The sequence below is a fragment of the Neofelis nebulosa genome, chromosome 1, assembly GCF_028018385.1.
Source record: "Neofelis nebulosa isolate mNeoNeb1 chromosome 1, mNeoNeb1.pri, whole genome shotgun sequence".
In the NCBI taxonomy this organism is placed as follows: Eukaryota; Metazoa; Chordata; class Mammalia; order Carnivora; family Felidae; genus Neofelis; species Neofelis nebulosa.
The window spans coordinates 70820584-70847343 of record NC_080782.1 but is presented as its reverse complement, the minus strand read 5'-3'; the positions used below and the strand labels follow the sequence as shown (position 1 = coordinate 70847343).

Below are 26760 nucleotides of genomic sequence, written 5' to 3'. Positions count from 1 at the left end.
GCCGGAGGTTTGGCTCCGCAGAAGCACAGAGTTGGGTGTTTGTGCGGAGCGAGCAAGTTCCCTGGCAGGAACTGGTTCCCTTTGGGATTTTGGCTGGGGGATGGGCAGGGGAGATGGCGCTGGCAAGAGCCTTTGTTCCTCGCCAAGCTGAGCTCTGTCGTCTGGGGGCTCAGCAACTCTCCCTCCCTTTGTCCTCCAGCCTTCCCGCTTTCTGAGCAGAGCTGTTAACTTATGACCCTCCAGACGCTAAGTCGTGCTTGCTGTGGGAACACAGTCCGTCCGGCCCCTCCGCTTTTGCCTGCCAGACTCGGGGGTTCTGCTTGGCAGGCGGGCCGCCCCTCCGCCCCGGCTCCCTCCCGCCACTCCGTGGAGCGCGCACCGCCTCGCCGCCCTTCCTGCCCTCTTCCGTGGGCCTCTCGTCTGTGATTGGCTCTGGAGACTCCGTTCTGCTAATCCTCTGTTGGTTTTCTGGGTTATTTAGGCAGGTGTAGGTGGAATCTAAGTGATTAGCAGGACGCGCGGTGAGCCCAGCGTCCTGCTACACCGCCATCTTCCCTCTCTCTCTACAAATGTATTTTTAATAAGCAAGCTGGAAGACCGGCGATAGCCTGCTAAAACACTACAGATAGGAGAAAGTTACCAGGTAGGACCTAAGTAAAGACCAAAGTATTATTAGTAGTATTGTCAAAATGTGATTGTAGATTGGCAGCATCAACGTCCCTGGAAACTTATTAGAAATGCAAATTCTGGGGCGCCGGGGTGGCTCAGTGGGTTCAGCGTCCGACTTCGGCTCAGGTCATGATCTCGCAGTTCGTGAGTTCGGGCCCCGCGTCAGGCTCTGTGCTGACAGCTCAGAGCCTGGAGCCTGTTTCAGATTCTGTGTCTCCCTCTCTCTCTGACCCTCCCCTGTTCATGCTCTGTCTCTCTCAGTCTCAAAATAAATAAACGTTAAAAAAAAACTTAAAAAAAAAAAAAAGAAATGCAAATTCTTGAGCCGTATGACAGACCTATTAAATCAGAGATGGTGGGAGCCATCAGTCTTTTTTCGCAAAGTTCTCCACATGATTCTGATGATACAGGCTAACTTTTGAAAGACACTCTATAATTTTAGAAGGATCTCTGATGGATGTCATTCATTGCTTCTGGCATTCTTTCCTTCACTCCCAGGGAAGTCATAAGCCTACTTGTATAGAGTATTAAGGCCAATCTGAATACTGATAATAATGATTCAAGCTTATTATCATGATCATCTTGGAGATATGTTGCACACCCAAAACTAATGTAACATGTGTGTCAACTATACTTCAATTAATAAAAAAAAATCATTTGGAGGGGAAAAAAATGTAACAATGCCTCATTTTCCTAGAAATTCAAAATTTATTTCTTTTGGAATTGGCTTCAGGATAACTTTTCAACCAACATAAAATGGGCCATTTTTTTTGCAGTCCAGTTGTTTTTTTCCAGGTTTCACCATCTACCACCTTCACTGGATTGGCTATTAGTGCTTGAACTAATGTAAATTGAATGTATTTGCGCAGGTTGATAATATGATATTAGAAATGTTCTTAATTTCTGAAGGCACTTTTTAAAGTGGATTTACAAAGTTGTTTTGGGTAAGATCAGTATTAGTGGAATAAGTTTACTTTGAGACTATGCTTTAAACAATAAGTAATACTCCTTAAAAGTTGTATATAATAGTGCGTAAGTTTGGTAGTGTCTCTGGTATCAATTGTAGAAATAAGTTCAAAATCCCTGTATATAAATCTTCCAAAGACCAGTTTAAAAGAAAAAAGAGCAAGAATTCTTTCAGTCTTTGTTATAGAGAAATATTCCATCAAATTATTAACTTGGGGAATAAGGGAAGAAAAAAATCAGTTTTATAAATACATTTAGAAATATTTTTTTTCTTTAGAACTTGCAGGAACTTTTGGGCTACTAAAGTTGGCTTGTTAGAAATGTTTCCTGGAGAGAGAACTTGATGTATGAAAAAAGATTAATTGTCTTATCCAGCTATACCCTTGTGGATTTTTGACTCAGAATTTGTTTTCTTGCTCTGCTTTATGACTTTTTGTTTGTGCAGCCAGAAGTTTAAAAGTAGAAATTGGATTCTGCCTTTCCTAAAGAATATAAAGACCGCTTAAAGTTGATTTTCAGCAATTTTGCTAGACAAAAAGCCTTTTTACTTGAACTAAGTTCTTTTGTTTATCTTACTAGTTGAATAATTGTTTATCTTACTGCTATAATTAGCTCAAGAGTTTTGGTATTTTCTTCCTTTCTTAAGAACCCATGGTTTGGTTCCAGAATATGTTAAAATGATCCTCTCTGATTTGATACTGCTCTTAATGAAATTAAGGTTTTGTTACCTTCAAAGCATAAAGACCAGCATGTTATTGGGATAAAATGTTATTGGGATGTAACTGGGAGTTATGGAACTCTTTCACCTTTATTCTTCTTTAAATGAAAGTTATTTTAAGTGTTTTGCTTTAAATACTAAAAAGAGAAATTTCAATGGGGCTACTTTACACATCTGTCGTTACACATGCCAAAATATTTTACTTCATCAGATTCAAAGAGACCAATGGTTTAGATTTTTAGCAGATATACAGGAGCATTGTCAAATTTAAATTTTGACTATATATCCCTTTTAAGTTTTCTTTTACCTGATTAAAAGCGATATCAGGGGCTGTAATATTGGACTCACTATGTAGAATCTTCCTGGATCTTTCTTTTAAGCTTGAAATCAAAGAATTTACAGTCAGATAAAGTTTCTCTAAGGAGATACAATTTGATACAAAATATACAATATAGTAGTACATATACATAATTATCAAGTAACTTAATAAAATTTTAACTCACAAATGGAATTACCTTTCATTTTTAGTATTCTAGCATTTGCTAAGTTCTTATTTGCCAGAGGCATATTTTCAATATGCTGAAGCAGAATATATTAGAATGCTTTCTCCTAAAAGTAAGCTTTTGTATTGGAGAATTCTTACCTACTAGCCTATAGTTCAACTTAAAAGATTCTCAGTATTTATCTTAATATTTCATAAAATTATAAAGGTTTTTAGCAACATATACCCCATGTTATAGAGTGGTGGTTGTATCTTCATGTTTTATCACTGTAACAAGTATAACCTATACTTATTAAAAACATATTTATTAAAAGATATTTATTAAAAACGTATTTATTGAAAACCTACCATGCATGTATCAGACATTCCAGGACAAAGCCCCTATAAGTGTGCTGCTTACCTTTTAGAGGGAGGACCTACAAAAAAAAAAAAAAAAGTAAAAGAAACAAGATAATTAAAAGATAATTACAGGGTGCTGTTGCTGAAGAGAAAGCAAGCCAAGTGATGATGTCTTAGACCCAAAGGAGTGTACACAGTTCCCACTGTGACTGGCACTCCACCAGTTGCACTTTGCCTGTGGTTGACGAGTTTGTGGCCCCTGGCATATGTGCCCATGTGTAGTTTGTACATTCCACTTCAGGGTCTCCAGGACTTCAGCTTCCTTGTCCCAGAAACCCTCAGCCCACTTCCATGGTCTGCTCAGACCTCTGACTCAGGTCCATTTTCTCGGGGTAGACTATCTGAATGCTGTCCAGCAAGGCCATAGAGATATCATGGGACATACAGATGCAGCTTAGATGCACAGGATGCGGTGTGTATAGGCATACCATGTGCTGGGCTCCTTGAGTATGATGGGATCATTAGTGGGCAGAGAAAAGGGCAGGCTTTGAGTGTGAGGCCTGGAACGGACTTGTACCGTGCTGCCATGTTCTAGTGCAGAACTCCGCCGAAGTGAATATTTGACCTTCCAGGTTGTTAGGGAGGTATATTTGTCAAAGTACAAATATAACTTGATTTAACAGTTTAACTTGATAAATAGTGTTACATATTTAGAAATGTGATACTAGGCCCCACAGATGTTAAGGACGTAATATATAAATAAAGTACTACCTTTTGAAGTCCATTTTAGATAGGATGGTCAGATAAAATTTCTCTGAGGAGTTACAATTTGAGTCAAAGACCTGGAGCACGGAAATGGGTCATCTATGATAGAAGTTACAGAAATAAATTCCAGGTGGAGTGACTTTGTAGTACAAATGTACAGAGGTTCAAAATAAACCATAACCAAAGGCTTACTCTCTATAAAGAATGAAAAGAGACCCTCGAACTAGAGAGTAGAGTAAGAATAGAGATCTGTGGAAACCAGATCATGCCCTAGTATGCTGTTGAAAAGAGCTTTCATTTTATTCCAACACCAATGGGACACTATTGGAGGGCTTTAATAAGGGGAATGGCAGGCTGTTAATTACATTAAAAATCACTCACAGCTCTCCTCATGCATTTGGAATATATCTGAGGGGCAGTTAGAAAAAAGAAATCAAGTGGTCTAGAGGAGAAATAATGTTTGCTTGGCCTTGAGTGGTGGCAGTAGAGATGGACAGAAAGTAGATGTGTTAGTCATCTGTTGGAAGTAAATCCAACATGTCCTGATGGATGGTATTTGAAGAATGAAGCAGAGAAAAGACTTAAAAAGGACTCAAGATTTTTGATTTGAGAAACTGGTTGGATAATAGTTACTGAAATGGAGAACACTGTGAGAGGAGCACATTTTTGGGAGGAGATAAGAATAGAGCATTCTATTATGGACATGATTACTGTTTGATATTTAAATGGAGACCTCAAGTAGATAATCATATAGCCAAGTCTGGGACTCAAGGAGTCACTATGGACTCTGTCTTGAACATACCATCCTTTTCCCATGTCTTAGAGCTTTGTTTCAGCTCTGATACCTGTCTGGAATACTTTTTCCTGTGTCTTCGTCTGGTTTCAGTCTCTGCTTAAATGCCAGTCTATCTAAATGGTTACTTCCACTTTTATTTTTGTCTCAGTATTTGTGTTTTTTGTCTTTTTTTTTTTTTATCATTTGCAAACTTGTTTTCACTTTTTTCTTGTCCTCAAGAAGAGGGGCTTTTCTTCTTTTACCTTCTTCAGCCAATGACTAGGACAATGTCTGTTACTAAATGTTCAATAGGTATAGGTTCAGGGAAGGAAGGGAGGAAAGAATATTTGAGCAGGATCATGGTTGCCTTAAAAGGAAAAACAAGGTGCTTGAGGGTAGATGGGTGTGAGAGATGATAGACTCTTCTCCTGCCAAAGGTTTGAGGATTCATGAGTAAAAAGGATGCTTAATGTTCACTAAGCACTTACTGTGTGTTAGGTACTTTCCTGAGCACTTTATAAAAATTCATTTAATAATTAAAACCACCATATACGACAGCAACTATTTTTATTTTCATTTTGCGGATAAGGAAACTGAGGCTCAAAGAGGCAAAGTTGATGAAAATTGTATAGCTGTATTTAAAGCCCATGCAGTGTGAGCCCACAGCCTCCTGCCTGAACCATTACATAGCACAGAAGGCTCGTGCTGCATTGCCACAGCTCTTTTTGTTTCCTTAACCATCAGAGATAGTGAAGCAAGTTCTGATAAATCCCATGGAATTGTCCTCACTGCCACTCAGCATCTTTTTGCCAGTGTCAGGTTCCAGACGTAAATCCACTGGCCCTACAAAAGGACCACACAATGTGTGCCTTGAGGAAAAACAAGTGTCACTTCTTGCATACGTCCTTCTTATGAGGTTGCTACTGTACATACAGAGTGGAGGGAGGTCCCTACGAGCAAGGCCCTGACCCACTTCAACTCAAAGACCTGTGTCCTTTGCAGTTAGCCACGGGGGAGAAAGCCAGACCCACCTGATTGAGACTTCATTTTCTTGTAGAATGAATTTGGAAATTTTCAGGGTTTTTTTTTTTTTTTCCTATTTTTTTGAATAGTCTGAGAAGAATCAGTATTAACTTTTTTTTTTAAATGCTTGGTGGAATTCATCTGTGATGCCATGCGGTCTTAGACCTTTATTTGTTAGAAGTTTTTTTTTATTAATTTAATATCAATACTGGTAACAGGTTTATTCAAATTTTTTATTTCTTCCTGATACAGTTTTAGCAGATTGTATGTTTCTAGGAGTTGATCCACTTCTTCTAGGTTACTGGTTTATGATTGTTTATAACCTCTTATAATTCTTTATATTTATGTGATGTTGCTTGTTATTTGTCCTCCATTTTTATTTACTTGAATCCCCTTTCTTGCTTTTTTTTTTTTCTTTTTTTAACCAGTCTGTCAGAGACCTTGTCTGCTTAATGCCAAAGTGTTTGGGGGTAGGAAGAAGCAAGCAAAGATGCTAACACTTTTTGAAAAACAAACACAAAAACAAAACAAAATGAAAACCACAACACAACAAAACAAAAAACACCTAGAAATCTCATCTTTTTTGCTTTATAAAGATACTCCCTAATTTTCTTTCTCCTATTCTCACTAGATAATAAACTCCTGAGAGCAGAATTATACTTTGCTGTCATCTTAAGAGATCATTATGCCTTTCATATTCTTTGTTAAACTGAATTCCATTGGCAAAAAGAATAAATGATACAGTATTTACAGATGAATAACATGTTTCTTATAGGAATTTGATAGACTAAATTGAACCTGCGTATTTTTTGAATTGATTGTTTTCACTTACTCAGCTTCCAGAACTTGAAAAGGGTCTGTATCAGCATTTTTTTTTTTCACTTAGGCTATAGCTGCACTTCTTCCTTTGGGGGATAGAACTGTCAGCTCAGAGTTTTAAGAAAAATGACACCTTCTAAAGTCAAGATGAATGAAAATGAATTAGAAAATATTACTATATGTACAGAGAGTTGTGTACAGCCTTTTTCTCCATATAGCATATGAATAGAGGTAAGTTTATTGTAGAAGTAAAGAAATTGAATAAACATGAATTTTAAAAAGAATTAAGTCTCTAGAAAGGATAAAAGTATACTATACATATGCAAAAACTATTTTATGTAACTTGCAAATGTAATGAAATATTTTCTAAGGTGATAATGTCTTTGTTACACAAAAACCATTTTGGGGGGAAAGAACTTTTGCATTATTTAGGATTAACTTACAGAGCATTTAAACAAATAGTCAATTCCGTCTAAATGGATTCTATATGCAGACTATTTCGCATAGTTGTCAATAAGGATTTTTACTCTCATGTAACCCTGATAACTTTAATGACAAAGCTGATCACATTCTGAGTAATTCTTGGGCTCTAAAAATAGACTATTGCTGAAATTTAAAATGGAACAAATGTGCTAAGCAGGCTAGGCAGGTAATGAAGCACACTGAAAACTTGTGTATAAAGGAAAAGTAGAGATAGCAATTATTTCTCAGTATGAATGGTAGAAAAATTATAGTCTCTGACAGTCATTTATATTCTGTATTGTGGCATTTGTTAATTATTCTAAGATATGTTGAGCTTGTGGCTTTTAAATAAAAACTCTGAAATGTCATGTCAATACGTTCAGCAATCCTTCTACTTTAGGTGTTAAATCTTCAGAGTGAAAAATTTTTTAAATCTATATTTAAATGTTTGCCTTAAAACAAACAAACAAACAAACAACAACAACAACAAAACCACCTATTACATTGAATGATTATTCCCATCCTTTTGGCCAGGGTGTGGATGAAGCTTTTTTATTTCCACTGTTTCTGATGACTAAATTCACAAGTTGGATCTACATTACATTGTCTATTGCTTGGAAATAGGTTGTAATATTAGTGAGTTGTTTTGTATCTGTTAAAGGCAGAATTATCAAAACAAATTGAAAAGTGAAAATATTGCATTAAAATATAACTCCTCTTCACTCACGTGGAAGAAAGCACTCCTTTTACTTGCATTTTGAATATGGGGAAGATCTATACAGATAGCATAAGATCCTTCTGCGGTATTCTTAGAAGTATTTTCCTTAGATGGGCTTTCTTTCTGGGGAACTGAACACAAATCAAAGTGAAATATTCACTTACATCACACTAATTACTCTTACTTACCTGCTTGAGATCTAATTTTAAATGTCTCCCTATATCCCCATAAAGCTCTCTGAAAGGATAACTTTAGAAAGAAATGTACAGCCATCCCAGGGAGATTTGGCAGGGATTGGTTTGCATAATAAATAATGACCATCTGCACCCTGTGGCAACCTACCAAGAAGTGCAATTAGTCCCCTGCAGCCCAGGCAGACTGTGGTTAGTTGTCTTCAGCAGGTGAACAAAGGAGAGATTGCTTATTTGGTACTTTGTTCACTTCATATAAAATAGCTACTTTTGTGAGGCCAGAGTAATTCTAAGATTTAGGTCTTAACATTTTAAAGCTATAATTAGGTTTTATTTCCAGTTATTTTTATAGTTCATGCCTAGTATTATACCTATTCATGTGCAAAGATGGAGGATTTATCAGGACAGTATTTTCATGAAAGTGGAAAATACTCTAATGGCTTAATTTTTTTATTGCTTTTGAAAAATTTTCTTTGAATCTTGTAGAACAACTGGTACAGAGTCACTATGGGAAAATGGATGGAATATGTGTCATATTTATCTAGTGGAAATTAGTGGTCTGAAGACTGAAGTACGAGTCTCTCCTTTTAGGTTATAAATTACATAGAGTTTAGACAAAATTGATTCATAATTTTGCCAGCTATTTATATAAAGCCACTTTACTTGATGACAACTTGAAAGTTTTATTGTAATATTTTTTGATGCCAAAATTGTGAATGTGCAAAACGTAAAGTTTTAAATTAGATCGGGGGGCCTGAGTGGCTCAATCAGTTAAGTGTCTGACTTTGGCAGGTCATGATCTCACGGTTTGTGGGTTCGTGCCCCACGTCAGGCTCTGTGCTGACAACTCAGAGCCTGGAGCCTGCTTTGGATTCTGTGTCTCTCTCTCTTTTTGCTTCTTCCCCACTCACGCCCTGTCTCTGTCTGTCAAAAATGAATAAACATTTAAAAAAATAATAAAAATAAATGAATTAGATTATAATCTAGTAAAACCAGTGAGTGAAGAGCATCCAGAATTGATTTAGACAGCGCTTGTTGGCTGAAAACAAACTATATCAACCGTCAGTCAAATCTTTTTAAAACTAGAACTTGACTCTTGAAATACAATGTATGACCCATTGTGTTTCAGTTAATTAAAACTGAATTAATTGCAGTTAATTAATTGCATGATAGCCAGTCTCTGAACTTGAGTCAAATGCATTGTTTTAATTACTCTAATCTGGGAGGCAGTGGAGTACGATGCAATTTTTTAGATAGGACACAGCCTTTGGAATCAGAAAATGTAGGTTCAAACACGGTTTCTGTCCTTTGCCGCCTCAGTGACCCCTCTCTCAGAACCTCAGAGTGTCTTAATTGCCCTAATATCCCCTAATAGTTCACTGATTCAGTGGAAAGATTCCTGTAACTTAATCTAAAGTTATACTCAAGTCTAAGATTTATCACAGATATGTACAAGAAAGAAGGGAACATCAGAGGAGAGATTGAATACAGGCTTTCCTGCCCTATTGATGCAGGAATTGCATGGGCATGTCTTTGTTTCCACCTACAAACTGCAACGATATTTGTGATATGTCATTGCTCAAGAAATCCTCTTTGAGTCTTAGAGTCCAGAGTTTTTAAAGGTGGCTAGCTGATCACACACCTGCAGTGAGACCAACCGTGGTGAGGACCCAAAAGCAGTCACCAAGTACACAGCATGACTCTTCACGTTTGCTTTAAACATGCTGACAATGTGTTCATCAACGAGGAAGAAAATTCTTTTTAGGTTTATTATTGACCACATCCTTTTAGTATTGCTTTATCTGAGAATGTCTGTATTTTCCCTTCATTCTTAAAAGATAGTTTTGCCATACTTGGTGGCAGTTGACAGTTCTTTTTTCCAACATTTAAAAAATACTGTGCCACTTCCTTCTGAACTTCATAGTTTTAGAGGAGAAAAGTATGCCATTCAAACTGGTGGTCCCCTGTAGGAAATGTCTTAACTTTCTAGCTGCTTTCAAGACTTGTTAATTTTCAAAAGTTTAATTATGATATGTCTTAGCTTGAATTTCTTTATAAGTTTCTCTCGGCTGCTTCAATTTAGGTTTGCATCTTTTACCAAATTTGGAAAGTTTTCAGAGATTGTTTCTTTGAATGGTCTCTCAATACCACTCTTTCTCCTCTCCTTTTGGAACTCTGGTGACACAAATGTTGGATCTTCTGTAATTATCCCACAGGTCCCTGAGGCTCTGTTAATTTTTTTCCAACCTATTTCTTTTTGTTTACATTGGCTCAATTAATCTGCCCTCAAGTTCAGGAATTATATTGTTTTTTTCACTTCACTATTGAGCCCACTCAAGTGAGTTTCTTTTTGTCACTTTTTACTATTATAATTTCCATTTATTTCTCTTTCATAACTTCTGTTTCTATTGCTGAGATTGAGTCCACTTGTTTCAAGAGAATTTATGATTAGTTATGGCTGCTTTACAATCCTTATCAAAATTACAGCATCTGATCTGTTTACATGTTGGTGTTAGTTAACTGTCTTTTCTCATTCAGGTTGCAATATCTTATATATTGGTATGATGGATGGTTTTTTTGTGCCCTGGGCATTTCATCTATTTTGTGAGGAGGCTCTGGGTCCTACTTAAATCTTTTATTTTGGCAGGCAGTCACATGGGCAAGGTTTAGCATGTAGGTCCTGGCCTACTCCTATGGACTGTGGTTTCGAGGATGGTTGAAAGTTCAGAGTCTGTGGGATATTATTTTGGTTTGCTGGTTTATCTGGTTCCCACTTGCTCCTCCAGGGCTGTGTGGGGATGGAAAGAGCCTATGTAGGTTGGGGTGCTAGGTGTTGCACTGTGGGAACAAGAAGTGTTGGACACATGAACTGTTCGGTGCTTGCCTGGCAGTGGTCCCTGCACGTGGGGAATACAATGCACCTTCTGAGCTGGATGTTTGTGGGATTCTCTCTGTCAGTGTTCTTAGCTGCCCGTGTCTGGGCAGGAAATAGAAATCTTAGGTCTGTCAGGACAAAGAGGCTTCCCAGGCCAGACTACTTTTTGTGGTGGTTATTTTCCTGGCCAGTACAGCCCAGTTCCCTTGGTATTTCTTGGTGGGGTAGAACATACAACACTTCCATAGTTTTGACTCTTTCCAGGTTTAGCTGCTTGTTTTGCTAGAGTCCATCTTGCTAGTGCTCCTGGGTCACCCCATTTTCTTTCACAAAGTGGCTCAGCCTCAGGACCATAGGAAAACAGAGCATTTTTTTTTTTGTGGCAACTTACTGTTGCTCTCAATCCATCTACCTGCCTGTGGTGGGGAGTTTACCTGGTATTGGGAAGGCCTGCCATTTGATCTAATTAAACCTTTACCTGGATTGCCTTCTGTTGCTAAGCTGAGAGTTAAGCCTCCTCCTGTTGTGTAGATGGAATTTAAGATGCCCTGCTGCTATCCTGTTCCCCTGTCCCTGGGATCCCAAAACAGTTCACTCCCCCTCACCACCTTTCAGAATTCTTTTGCTGCCCCTCACTTTATCTCTGTGGTTTATAGTTATACTTAGTGAAAAGGAGCCGGAAAAGTTGTATTTACACCAGTTTGTTCAGTGGCCATATCATGTTAATTTCCACTTTTGAAAATGCTGTATAATATAGATTATATATTGGTATAGTAGGACAAATGCTCACATTAAAGAAAAATTTAATGGGTTACACAATAAAAAAAAGTTGAGACTCCTGGTTATAAGATGAAGTGAATAGTAGATTGCTTGCCATTTAAAACACCATGGTTTGGTTAGAAAGTATATTTCTAGGTTTTCATCTAACCCTGTCCCCCTTGAAGATTTCTTTTCTTTTACCATAATGGTGTATTTACTCTCTAAAATATTCCCACTTCTTTCTATGCTTTTGCTGCACTTATTTTCTCCTTTTAATGTATCCGAATAATATGCATGCTCAAGGTTATCTCAAATTCTACCTCTTTTGTGAAGCTTTTTATGACATCTTTAGCAAAATAGGGCTTCTTTTTCCTCTCTTTATCATCTGTGATATTTGACATTTTAAATAACATTTTGAACAGTGTACTCAAAGTTTATCTCTATTTCTTTCTTTCTTTCTTTCTTTCTTTCTTTCTTTCTTTCTTTCTTTCTTTCTTTCTTTCTTTCTTTCTTGAAATGTGCTTTCCTAGAGAAGCAGTGCCAGCAGTGACATTTGGTAATGTATAAAATGTGTGGATCTTAACCATCATTTAAAAGGGTCTAATGGAATATACACATGTGCACAGGGAGATCTATCTTAAAATTCCAGGACTATATTCCTCCCCAGCCTCGCACCTTTCCCCTCCGATGGAGTTGTACATCGAGTCCCATAGTAGTGGTGGCTTGGGACCCATGGCAGAGACTCCCACATGGTATACTGGGAGAAAATTTGTTGGGGGTGAAATAGAAAAACAAACCCTTTAGGTTGAAGAGAGTCTGGAGAGAAGAAGGCTAGAATTGGTAGATGATGGCAATCATCAACCATAGGTAATAGAAACATGGGTATTTCTGCCCAACCTCTATGTTCTACTCATGTACAGATATATATACCCTACTGTCTGATTGTTCCACCCAAAACAGTTTTAACTTGATCTTTTTTTTTTTTTTCCTTTGAAGAACCCTGGGGAGTAGCATAGGGCTTTTTTTCCCTCCACAAACACTACATATGACTTCTGACCACCTAAAGCAAGAGCTTTTTATGGTTTTCTTTATTTAGTAGCTTGTAAAATGTTAAGGGAAGGTTACTTTGAGGAATTTTGGAAACCTTTCCATCTGTTCAGTGAAGCCCTTTAACCATCTTCTTTATATTGACCACATGTACCTCAGTGTTCAAGCTCTAGACTATTCATACTTCTCTCTCAGACTCTTGGCTTTCAATATCTTATATTGAAGCCCTTGAGACTAAGGACTACTATTTAATTTATCTTCCAAACTCATGTATCTTTGAATTTCTAGCATAACTTAGTATATGTATAAAATAGGATAGATTTGGAGCTAGAATCTGAGCTTTCTCTCAGCTTCCATTCTTTGCCTAGAATACTATTTCGCTGTTTTGGCTTTCTGTTAGTAAGTTGGCATATCGTGGTGTTTTCCAGACTGTTTGTGTCTTCTTGTTGTATTACATAGTGCCACACAGTGAGTCCTGGAAAAATCTTTCCTAAGGGTCTCTTTGAGTAGAGTGAGCTCATTTATATAAATTATGAGCTAGCCCAGACCTCTTGACTGCTGTCTTCAGGAGTCCTGCTTTGTTCCAAAAGAGTATATTTATATTTTATTGTCTTATTGCTATGGTAGTGGCAGGCTAGCTTTGAACAGTGTCTCACGTGTGCATTTCTAGTTTTCACTCTTGAGTTCACCATTTACTTTCAATCCCCTTCAGGAAAGGAACAGAAAACAAAATGAATCTTAAGTCAGGTAATTTTATTTACAATTCTGGGGCTAGAATGGATGAAGTTTAAAGTCTGTACCTATAATGAATCTATTAAATAAACTTTCAAGTTTATATTACACCAATTTAAACTGAGTTAAGTATACTTTGTGTATGATAATATTAACTCTGATACATTTCATTGTCTGAAATATTGATATGTAAGGATTCAATCTAATACAGGCAACTGATTTGGAAATTACCTGATGACATCATTGTGAATTCTAACCTTATTGTGTTTCAGAAAATTCTTTCCCTGTAATTCACTTTGTGAAACTTTTTTACAATATTCTTTACATTTCAGCATCTCCTTCTACCTTTTATCTATATTTACTAGTTAATTTCTGAAAGCCAGAAGTTTCTCTGAGTGGTAGGAAACAAGGCTTGACTTAGGGGTGCCTGGGTAGCTCAGTTGGTTAAGCAGCCAACTTCAGCTTAGGTCATAATCTCATGATTCACCAATTCAAGCCTCGTGTTGGGCTCTGTGTTGACAGCTCAGAGCCTGGAGCCTGCTTCAAATTGTCTCCTCCCTCTGTCTCTGCCCCTTCCCTGCTCACACTCTGTCCCTCTCTCAAAAAAACAAAGAAACATAAAAAAAAAAAAAAAAAGAAAAGAAACAAGGCTTGACTTAGCAAACAGAATTTTAATGGTATTCTGTTCTCAAGTATGGCGCTAACATTGGATTAACTGTTAAGGGACTTTCTAATATCTTTTGCTCTATTTAAACTTTCTTCTTTTCACTCTGGAATTTTTGTGTAAAACATGATAAGTAACCCTGGATATTTGACTTCATTTCTTTAGAACTAATTTTGAGTAAAAATACTCATATTTTCTTTTTTTTTTTCAACGTTTTTTATTTATTTTTGGGACAGAGAGAGACAGAGCATGAACGGGGGAGGGGCAGAGAGAGAGGGAGACACAGAATCGGAAACAGGCTCCAGGCTCCGAGCCATCAGCCCAGAGCCTGACGCGGGGCTCGAACTCACAGACCGCAAGATTGTGACCTGGCTGAAGTCGGACGCTTAACCGACTGCGCCACCCAGGTGCCCCCAAAAATACTCATATTTTCTTAAGTAATCACCACTTTTCCTAAAAGTATGATTTGTAAAGATTTATCACATTCACAGATAAAAAAAAATTGGCTTTTCATATACTTCAAGATATTATAAAATTACATCATACCTAAGAAAACAGAATTAATGAAAGTATTCAGTTTAATTTGCAAATTTCACTTTATAGACAACTTTTAAGTGTCTTGAGTATTTAAATAATTCAGTGTTTAAAAAGCATTACCCTTGAAAGATGTTTAATGAAGCACTGAAATTGTTTTCTAACAGTATTTGACATTATGATTTTTTTACTTCATATATAAGACTTAAATCATCTATTTACAAATAGATAACAGGTGCCTTCTGATAGAGTTTTTTGAAAAAAAATTGAAAGTTATTTTATGCTAGTAGTATTAAGCTTAGTTAAAGAATATGGATACTGTGGATATTAATGCTAGAATATGTTGAGGTATCTGCTTCTTCCACCTGATGAAACAACTCCTTTCTCAGTAATGAGATGAATTCTAGATGCATTATTATGGCAGAAATCTCACAACTAGAGATAGTAGGCACACAGGTATATACTCCAAAATAGTACATAATAGGTTCAGGATGAGGTCAGTAAAAACAATACTCACACTAAATATTAACCAACATTAGATAGAAAACTCAAATGTTAATATCTGTAAACTATATTTGTTAAGCTTACCTGTGTCATCTAATAATTGTTCAGCCTGCCTAAGTGTAAAATCAGAATTGCTAATATTTTTTCTTTGACCCATGGATTATTTAAAAATGTGTTATTTTTATTTTATTATTTTATTTTATTTTAATATTTTTTGTTTATTTTAATATTTTATTTTATTTTTTTATTTTATTTTATTTTTATTATTTATTATTTTATTATTTTATTTTATTTTAGTATTTTTTAATTTTTTTAAATATTTTATTATTCCAAAAATTTGGAAAAATTCTGTTAACTTTGTTACTGATTTCTAAAGTTTTGTTGACAGAGGACATAACTTGTATGAACTCATTTCTTTTACATTCATTAAGGTTTGTTTCATGATCCAGGTTTATGATGGGATTTAGTTTGGTGTATTTTCCTTGTGCACTTGCAAAGAAGGTTTTATTCTGCTGTTGAGTGGAATTTGTTATAAATGTCAATTTGATCCACTTGGTTGATGGTGTTATTCAGTTATTTTACATCCTTGCTGATTTTCTCTCTACTACTATTTATTACTGAGAGAGGAGTTTTGAAATCTCCAGCTATAATTGTGAAATTATTCTTGCAGTTCTGTCCATTTCCTTCATTTTGAGGGATCACTGGTTGAAACATAGACTTTTAGGATAATTATGTTTTCTTGTTGAATTGACACTTTAAATTTTCCTGATTTTCCTCTATCCATGGTAATTTTCTTTGCTTTATAGTTACTTTGTCTGGTATTACTATAGGTATTCTAGCTTTCTTATGATTTATATTTGCATTTTATATCTATTTCTATCCTTTTGAGATACTTGTATCATTAAAGTTATAGTGATATTCTTTAGGTAGCATATAGTTGACTCCTTTTTAAGATTCTTTTTAAAATCTGTCTTTTAAATGGTGTATTTAGAAAATTTATGTTTGTCATTATGTTTGGATTTAGGGCTTCTGTTTTATATTTTGTTCTTTTTGTTTGTTTGTTGCACTTTTTCCCTTACCTTCCCTTTTGAGTTATTTGAACAGTTTTTACTATCCCATTAAATTTTTCTCTTGTAGTTTTGATTTTGCAGCTTTGTACTTTTATTCTTTTTTTAAGTGGTTGCTCAAAAACATTTAACTTTTCACAGTTTACAAAGAATCAATACGTTAACATTTCAAGTGGAATGCAGAAACTTTATCACAGTATGGATCTGTATACCTTTTCCTCTTTGGTGTACTTTTCATATGTATTATATCTGAGTCAAAACTCATCAGAAAATGTTATAACTTTCTGTTTGTCGAGCACATTTTAAAGAGTGCAAGAGAAGAAAATTCTGTTACATTGACTTAGGTTTTTACCATTTTTGTTTTTCTTCCTTTATGCCTTCTGGCTAAAGAACTTCCTCCAGTGTGTGTGTGCTTTGTTTTTTGCTTTTTAGCCTATTGGCTGCTGCTTTCAAAATCAACATATGAATTTAAGGTAAAGGTAGTCCAGAAGGTCTGAATTTTGGGTGCTTTCTTAACCTAAATTTAACTTTTCTTAATCTAACTTGACTTTTGGTCTTTTTTTCATGTCAATTTAGCCACTCAATGCTTAACTATTTCACTAGCTCTTCAGGCTTCTGGAACAAAAATTTGGGACTTTTTCATTTTTGTTCTTCCTATTTTATCCAGCTTTTTCAGTGGTTGAGGGGAGAGTTGGGTGATCCATGTATTTTACCATTATTTGAAATGAAAAAGCTCTCAACCAATCAGTTTTGCAACTTTAAAATAATAACTCTTCTGCCTGCCAGACAACATTCTTTAGATAGTATATTTTTCATAGTATCTGTAAAGGGGAAATTAACCCAAAAGTACTGTTCAAATGGAAAGTAGCATTTTTGAAATAATTGCTTTTTTACATTTCTCATTTTAAAAAAATCAGCTTCATGGAAATAGTTTACATGCAACAAAATTCACGGGCTTTAAATGTATTCAATGAAATATCAGTAAATTGATTATTTTCATAAACTCCCAGATTTCCTTTCTCTTGGCAATCTTCCACAACCTTTGCCTTAGGCAACCACTGCTCTGATTTATAGCATTATAGATTTGCCCATTTCTAACAATTTATATAAGTGGACTCTTTATGCCATGTATATAAAGTATATTTGGCCTTATTAGCTTGGCAAAATGTTGTGCAAATGCTCTGTTGGATGCATTTGTAGTAAATTGTTGCTGAATAGTAACTAATTGCCTGATTATACCAAAATTTGTTTATCCATTCTCCTTTTGATGTGACGGTGCCAAATTGTCTTCCAAAATGGCTATTCCATTCCAAATCCTTAACTAACAACGTATGAGTCAGTATTCCAGTTGTTCCGCATCCTCACATCTTCTGATACTGTTAATCTTTTGAATTTTAGTCTTCTAAGTGGGTGTGAAGTGGCATCTTAATGTGGTTTGTAGCTTTATGTCCCTGACACATAATGTCATTTTTGATGAACTTACTATTTGTGCATCTTCTTTTGATTTTTTTTTTTTACCCAATTTTTTTTTAGAAGTTTTTAATTTAAATTCCAGTTGGTTACATACAGTGTAATATTAGTTTCAGGTGTACCATATAGTGGTTAAATACTTCCATACAACAAGCAGTGCTCCTCATAACAATTGTACTCCTTGATCCCTATCACCTGTTTCACCCGTCCCACCATCTTCCTCCCCTCTGGTAACCATTAGTTTTGTTCTCTATAATTAAGAGTCTGTTTCTTGGTTTGCCTCCCTCTCTCCCTGCCCTCCCTTGTTCATTTGTTTTGTTTCTTAAATTCCACATGAGTGAAATCATATGGTGTTTGTCTTTCTGACTTAATTTTGCTTAGCATAATACTCTCTAGTTCCATCCACATCATTGCAAATGGCAAGAGTTCATTCTTTTTTGTGGCTGAGTAATACTCTAGTGTGTGCGCGCATGAGCCTGTGTGTATCACATCTTCTTTATCCATTCATCAGTCCATGGAGACTTGGGCTGGTTCCATAATTTGGCTATTACAGATTTTTAAACAGTTTCTTAAAATTGGGTTTTTCTTAACTTGTTACTGAGGTATGAATTCTCTATATATTCTACAAAAAAATTATTTGTTAGATAGATGTAATGCAAAAATTCTCCCAGATTATAGTTTGCCGTTTTATTTTTCAAATGATGGCCTTGGGAAGAATTTTTATAATTTAGTTGATAATTTTTTGTTTTATAATTTTGTTTGAAATTTTGACGAATTTTATAGTTAATGCTTTTGTTCCCTAAGAAACTTTGCTTACTGTCTTTGTCATGGAGCTATCCTCCTATGTATTTTTTCCAGGTCCTTTATAGCTTTAGCTTTATATTTAGATTGAAAGACTATACATGTAAACTGAAAAAAGTCAATGTTCTCTTTGCTGACCTATCAGAGAGTGGTGGTTGTGTTTGTCACATGGTGTTTTGGAAATAGCTGTCCAGAATATTTTTAAACTAGGGGTAGACATTCACTTCAAGATGTGCGGTGACTTGTTAAAACTCATTCTGTAGGTCATACTACATTTCAGTCTGTACAGTGGGTGAATACTACACTTTAATATTTAATAAAAAAACAAGTTATGAAGAAAATATATCATTCTAGGATTTTCTTTTTTTTTCCTCTTTCTGTCTTCCCCCCATACTTTTTTTTCCTTCCTGCCTCTCCATCATATCTTCCTCTCTTTCCTTCTTTCTTGCTTCATTCCTTGTTGATTTTTCTTTTTAAAAAATTTGGGTGTCTTTTAATCTATGGTATTGTGTAGTTTCCTAGCTGAGATTTGTACATGATAAAGTGTTCCCTAAGTAGGAATTAGTTCTTGAGATTAGATAATAGGGTGTTCTTTTATAGTGGCATGTTTGCATTACTAAGCTTGTATACCCTAGGGATACTGGAATTAATGTTTGTTGCTTTATTATACTACAAGAAAGTACTTGGGAAAGATAAGGGACTACATGCAGTTGCAGAGACAGCTATAACTTATGGCCACTTTACATGTGGAAAAATTAGCTGTTAGTAATGTAATTTTCTGTAATTTATTGGGAATTGGACATTTTGCATTATATGATAATATTCCCTCATATATTTATGACACATCTGTTGTAAAATGACCAATTAAGGCAGAGCCTAAACTTGATGGTGGGAGGAAAGGGCGTGCTGTGTTCTAGATACAGGAATACTATCATTTTGAGGGCTGAGATTTGTGATAGAAGTTAGCAATAATGTAGATTTTTAAATCCTATGATGGAGTAACATTTCTTAAATCTGTCTGTGTTATACCCTCTTAAAGTTACAACTTGTTAGTGTGCTCTTGATTTAATGGTCTGAATAAAATACTCCTTAGTTCTCTTTGCTATTGCCTCAAATGCATCTTACAGGAAACGTATTCTTGGTTGGGCTAAAAAAAATTGTTCTTTTTCTTTGCCCTAGGATAAGAAATGGGTTCTCAATCATGAAGATGTCACGTTGGGAGAACTACTGGGCAAGGTATGTAGTCAGCTGAGCTTACAGTGTCTGTGTACTCTACAGACTTCTTCATTTTCTTCAAAGCTTTGCTTCCATTCTAGCACACAGCAAGGCACATTCTCACAGGAACCTAGAATAACACTATACCACATCTGTTACAAATACTGTGATGGTCACTGAAATAAAAAGGGGAAAATCTTTGAAAAGTTTAAGGATGATTCTTGGCTTTTTAAAATAGTATATGTATGTTTTTCTCTGGAAGAACTAAAAGCTGTAATGATTTTATTGCAGTGTGGTAAAGCCAAAACTAGTGATCTGAGATTGGAAAAGAAGCTGTGACGTAATAAAAGTTTAAACACTCAGTAGGCTTGTTCCATTTGTGTCTGGTTATACATGATAGTTCAAGAAAAGTGACTTACTGCTCTTGAGGGTTTCAGGATTGTGTATAGAATCTCACTATGTGACAACACTAGATACATTATTTCAATCTAATAATTATGTGGATAAGACATGTTTCAATATAAAGATTGATTTTATAGCCAGCTCTGGTAGTGGTCAGAGAACGTAGCTATATATGATGAAAATCCCTTTTTTCCAGACTAGTTTGAAGTTTCTTCCAACTCATAGGCCAGATGAAAGTGTATTATGTTTAATAATAATGGCAGACATTTTATAATCATTAATCAAATGGGCTATTTGCAAATTTATTAATAGCTTTTTTATGATTGAGTTCTAATGGATAAATATGACTTTGTCAATGAATTAATTAGTGCTGTTTTGTTTTGAAAGTTTGAATTCAGTATAGGCTTACAGTGCAATGTGAAAAATAGTATAAAATTCAGATGTTTGGAGAAAACTGTGATGCATGTATTTGATCAATACTAGACTTAGAGCTCAGCATTTTAAATAAAGAAATAAATGATTATTAATTTTTTTATTCAAATATCAACTGATGAGTTGACAATCCTTATTTTTTTTTTAGCTGTTAATATGTTGAGAAAGTAAATCCCTAGTGAAGTAATCCACTTTGCAGGATTCTTCATATTATTTTAAAATATCCTTTCCAAATGGAAGAATTAAATTGCTGTTGGAAAGCAGTTTCTATTGACTGCTAATAATTACTTTGTAAGTAAATTCTAAAGAATCTCAAGTCAAAAGCAGTAGCTGATGTGTTTATTTCATTTGTGATGTGTTCATCATTCCTAAGGAAGTATTCCTTCTTTCCATTACTTTAGGTCAGTAAGTCAGTAGCAATAATTGGGCCAAAAATTATTATAAGGAAATTAAATTTTCTTGAAAACACAACTAAAATATTGTAAAATTAAACCATTTACTAAAATAGAATGGGTTGATAAGGACTGCTTTTTGAGTACTAAGCAAAAATATTTTCAGTTAAAGAGAAATATTTCAGTTATGTTTATGTTTAGTTTACTATGTGAAATATGTATGGTATGTTAGGAAAGGATTTTAACCATTAGCTCCTTACTAGGGCCATTTCAAAGAATAATATTTTTTCAATGACAAGACAGTAGTATGGTGTCAGTTTAAATAAATTTAATCATTTTTAAAAGTTTATTTATTTTGAGAGAGTGAAAAGAGAGAACACATGTACGTGTGCATGAATGAGGGAGGGCCAGAAAGAGAAGGAGACGGGGAGGGAGGGAGGGAGGGAGACAGAGAGAGAGAGAGAGAGAGAGAGAAATCTCAAGCAGCCTTCACACAGTCACAATGGAATATTATTCAGCCATAAAAAAAGAATGAAATCTTGCCATTTGCAACAACATGGATGGATCCAAAGGGTATAATGCTAAGCAAAATAAGTCAGAGAAAGATAAATACCATATGATTACAGTTATGTGTAGAATTTAAGAAACAAAACACATGAACAAACAAAAAAAAGGCAAACCAAAAAATACTCTTAACTATAAAGAACAAACAGATCATTACCAGAGGGCAGTGAATGGGGAGAATGGGTGAAATAGGTGAAGGGGTTTAAGAGTGTAGACATATCATGATGAACACTGAGTAATATTTGGAATTGCTGAATCACCATATTGTACACCTGAAACTAATATAACACCGTTAACTACACTGGAATTAAAATTTTTAAAGAAAAAAAATGCTATGAAACTTTGCTGACAGAAATTGGACGTAAATATATGTACATATATAAAATACTTTATTAAAACATTTTCATAATTTTCAATTTATTAATACATAAAACTTACACACCTTGAACTATTGATTAAGAGTTACATTGATCTTAAAATGAACTATTGGGACCTCATCAAAATAAAAAGCTTCTGCACAGTGAAGGAAACAATCAGCAAAACTAAAAGGCAACCAGAAGAATAGGAGAAGATATTTGCAAACGACATGTCAGATAAAGGGTTAGTATCCAAAATCTATAAAGAACTTATCAAACTCAACACCCAAAAAACAAATAATACAGTGAAGAAATGGGCAAAAGACATGAATGGACACTTCTCCAAAGAAGACATCCAGCTGGCACACCGACACATGAAAAAATGCTCAACATCACTCTTCATCCGGGAAATACAGATCAAAACCACAATGAGATACCACCTTACACCTATCAGAATGGCTAACATTAATAACTCAGGCAACAACAGATGTTGGCGAGGATGCGGAGAAAGAGGATCTCTTGGGTGCAGCCACTCTGGAAAACAGTATGGCAGTCCCTCAAAAAATTAAAAATAGAACTACCCTATGACCCAGCAATTGCATGACTAGGTATTTATCCAAGGGATACAGGTATGCTGTTTCGAAGGGACACATGTACCTCAATGTTTATAGCAGCACTATCGACAATAGCCTAAGTATGGAAAGAGCCCAAATGTCCATCGATGGATGAATGGATAAAGAAGATGTGATATATATATACAATGAAGTATTACTCGGCAATCAAAAAGAATGAAATCTTGTCATTTGCAACTAAGTGGATGGAACTAGAGAGTATTAATGCTAAGCGAAATTAGTTAGAGAAAGACAAATATATGACTTCACTCATAGGAGGACTTTAAGATACAAAACACATGAACATAAGGGGAGCAAACATAATATAAAAACAGGGAGGGGGACAAAACAGAAGAGACTCATAAATATGGGGAACAAACTGAGGGTTGCTGGAGGGGTTGTGGGAGGGGGGATGGGCTAAATGGGTAAGGGGCATTAAGAAATCCACTCCTGAAATCATTGTTGCACTATATGCTAACTAATTTGGATGTAAATTGAAAAAAAAAGAGTTACATTGATCTGAGAGCTTAAACCCAATAATTAGCAGAGCCCTAGTTCAGTTACTTATTGTTCGACAATAGCATTGAAGCTTATTATAATGCTTGCATATTAGGATTAGAGTTATGTAAAAAATACATATGCATACCTAAAAACTTGAGTACTAAGAAATAGCTGTTGGATTAGCTCTATAGCTCATCCTTGTAATATTTTGTTTCATCTTAAAAATTAAAAAAAAATGACTTCAAACTTGAAATAATGCACATAAAAGTCAAAATATGTTAGAGACTTAGAACAAAGTTAGGGATTTCTACATTTGGTAGAAACCCAACATGGGTGACACTGGCATTTGGATAAGCACTTCCTCTTCCTTGGTACCTTTCAGAGATTGACAGTCTGCTGATGGGTGACAGTCACTAGTGGGCCTGGTTCAATTGCCTCTTACCTATTGCCTTAGGCACTTCAGCTGACATTTGACTGTGTGGATCCATAGCAACAGCCACCTCATGGAATCTTTGCTTTGTCTTGAAACATTAATGGTTAACTTCTTAATCTAATAACATTTAGAGATTGGGGGTAAAGAGAACTAGGAGGCAGGAAACAATGTCTTTCTGATGGTTTCAACTTGAGTTTCTCTTTTTATCCTGTTCCAATTTTTTCCCTGATTTTCCTTTTCAGTTCTCCTCATGCTTCAATCCCCCAAAGGGTAGGTGGGTCGGGTAGTATTTTTAAAGTTGGAGGATTGACAAGAGTAACATTTCCCATCTTTTATGTCTACTTAAAACTCTGAATAAAGCTAAAAGAATACTTTGATTAATTCAAAATGCATCATTTCATGTTTACCTTGTATTTTGCAGAGATTTATGTGGCAGTCTTACACCCTAAACAGTACATGTATTTGTATTTTCAGGGGAATTTTGGTGAAGTATATAAGGGCATATTAAAGGATAAAACCGCTGTTGCTGTTAAAACATGTAAAGAAGACCTTCCTCAGGAACTGAAAATAAAATTTTTACAAGAAGCCAAGTGAGTTTGCTAAAGTAATATTAAACATGTGCTTATAAGTTACTATTACAACATTGAAATATGAAGTTTGGGATTATCTTAAATTATGATTTACTGAAGTAGAAGGAAGCACTTTCCAAACCCTCACAAGTAAGCAGTTACACAGTATAGAAACAAAAAGTTTATTTGTTTTTAGTTGGACTATAGAATGTTTATGCAATCATGGTCAAAAGAACCAGATGCTAAAAAACAGTGAGTATTCTTCAGTATTGGAATATTGCAGTGTTTTTTGCTTTTATTACATATACATACATTTATGTATGTACATGTGCAATGTGATTGTCTTTATAATAAAAATATTATTTTAGTCCATATACAAAATACACAATTGATGTAAATACATTTAAATATATATAATTATATCTATCCAACCCTCCTTAGTGTTTTCTCTTGATTGTCTTTTCTGAGCTGTTACCTTTCTTTTCTGAGAACCTCAGATTTCTTCTTCAACTCCTTGTTGGGCATTTGTTCCAAAATTTGTACATTGTTTCTTTTCTAATCTTCTAGGATAATTGTCTTCTCTTTTTTTTCTATTAGCTAAAAGTTAATGTTCTAATACCCCTGTATTGTGTGTGGTTAATAGTATTCTGTTAGCAGTAAAACCCACAACACAGTACAAAACAAATGGAAAAATGTTTTGGACAAAATAAGGATGGACTCTCTGAGATGCATGGATATATGGATGGGAAAGAAGGAAGATACATGGATCCATGTGCTGTAAAGGGAGAAAGGGAAAGTGTGTGTGTGGTGTGTGTGTTGTGTGTGTTGTGTGTGTGTGTGTGTGTGTGTGTGTGTGTATGTGTATGTGTGTGTGTGTGTCTGTCTATCATGGTGTAGTGTATAAATTTGAGGTTTCTATAAAGTGCTGTAAAAGAACCAAGCTTATGGCAGTGAGAGAACTAAGTGCCATAGGATGGAACATTTTCATGGATGTTTGTTCATTCAGCATCTAAAAGTGAATATTGCTAGCAATGGATTAACCTAGTTGGTGCACTTGTTAAATATGATCTAGAGAATAAAGATGTAAACTTTTTTAATGTCAATTACTGGTAGGTTGAAAATATGGTATGATAAAGGCATGCTATCAGACTTGTATTTCATAGGCTGATTATTTTATAGGTGGTATTAAGGTACAAGGTTATATATTACATTATTTTTTTTTTAAAGCTAGTTTTCTTGGTTTCTAAATTGTGACTGTTTTATTGAAAAATAAAGTATTAAATTTTCTAAAGTGGAAAAATCCATTTTCTCAAGTAGAATTACAAAGTTTTATGTTAAAAATGAGAATTGTATCTATGCACATTCCCAAGTGTCATTTAATAGATGATAGAACTATATATTTAGATATTTAATATGGAGTCCATGCTGGCTATTTTGTGGAATTTCTTTACTAAGCAGTTTCCAACCTAAGAAATGACACTTTGGATTAGGGTCAAACATTCTAAGACTTCGTTTTTAATTCTTCATAGAAGCTGAAAGCTCAAGGTGAGTGACAGAATATTTTCCTCATCTCTAGAATTTTTTCTACTCTTATCTCTTTTCACTTATAAGTCATTATTATATATTTTCAATCTAAGGCATTTTTCTTGGAGTTATCTCTGCTTTAGTTGGGCTTATACAAAACATATATGAACTTTTTTTTCTTTCTCTCAATAGTGATTTTTTCATTCTCTTAGGAAACTGCATTTTTCAAATATGAGTGAATTTATAACTATGTCAGTAGGATAATATGGAATACGATTTGGTAATAGAAATATTCAGCGTAGATGGGCCTTTGAGGGAATCTAATTTATTTTAACTCATGCTTGGAGTCCTATGGATGAGTCTGTGCTATTTTTATAGCCCTCTGATGAAATTTTGCCTTTATCCAAACAAAGTCCCCTTTTTTCAGCTTCAGTGTATATTGAAACTGTTACTAAATTATTTTTGAACCTGTAGTCCACTTTCTCAATACTTGAATTTTTACTATTTTGAAATTGATCGCTATAATCAAGATAGTATTTTACAAAATCTAATGAAATGATCAGCCTATAAAATTTACCAACATGAATTGAATTCTTATTTATGTATTTTCAATCAAGTGTGTACATAAAAACAAAACAAAAAGATGCCAACCTAGCAGCTTACAGTTCTGGTCCACTAAATGCTTGTCAGTTATGCTTTTGTGGTAGTGGCTAAAACCAGATACTTGGAAGGGAGTGTAATGTTTGGGACTAAGTAATATGTTCAGGTTTAGCATGATTATTACTCAGAGTGGATAATAATTTTTAAATGAATATTGAATTAAGGAGAATTGATTCCTTTTACCTATAGTTTGCTAATATTTATTTAAACTTGTATACATCCATCAATTATAATTTGGTTTCATATTGAAGCTTTAAAAAGAGAATTATATTGACTAAAGTATATTCTACTTGGGCATGCTGTTGATGATCATAAATCAATGCTTTTTTATTTAAATGATAACTGTTCTCAAACTTTTTTCATCCAGAATTCTCAAGCAATACGATCATCCCAATATTGTCAAACTTATAGGCGTTTGCACACAAAGACAGCCTATCTACATCATTATGGAACTGGTTCCAGGTAATGATTTTAGAGGTTTCCTCGATGATGTTGTAATGTCATGTTTTATTATTTTTATATGTTCAGTCTCTTTGATTTCTCCTTGTAAAGTTTTCAGCAATTCTGTTTAACGTTTTCCTGATGACAAAGAGCTATGTATATGCCCAATATTTTTATAGTCTTTAATACTTTGCTGTTATATAGAAAATGTCATCCACCTGTTTTTTGGGGGGGAGATATATTATTATAGCGCAATTACA

The 26760-nt window shown here is 34.9% G+C and overlaps 1 protein-coding gene across 6 annotated transcripts in view; it reads left to right on the top strand.

The window, feature by feature from the left end:
• Positions 1-26760, top strand: part of FER (FER tyrosine kinase) — a 440848-nt gene that overhangs the window by 257549 nt on the left and 156539 nt on the right. For 5 of the 6 annotated variants that reach the window (XM_058725350.1, XM_058725344.1, XM_058725329.1 and 2 more), the window contains 3 exons: positions 19580-19636; positions 23781-23896; positions 26427-26521. In XM_058725350.1, coding sequence (XP_058581333.1) covers positions 19580-19636; positions 23781-23896; positions 26427-26521 — 268 coding nt within the window. Of the gene's footprint in view, positions 1-19579; positions 19637-23780; positions 23897-26426; positions 26522-26760 lie in introns of those variants that run through there. The other variant, XR_009260552.1, reaches the window with a different exon arrangement.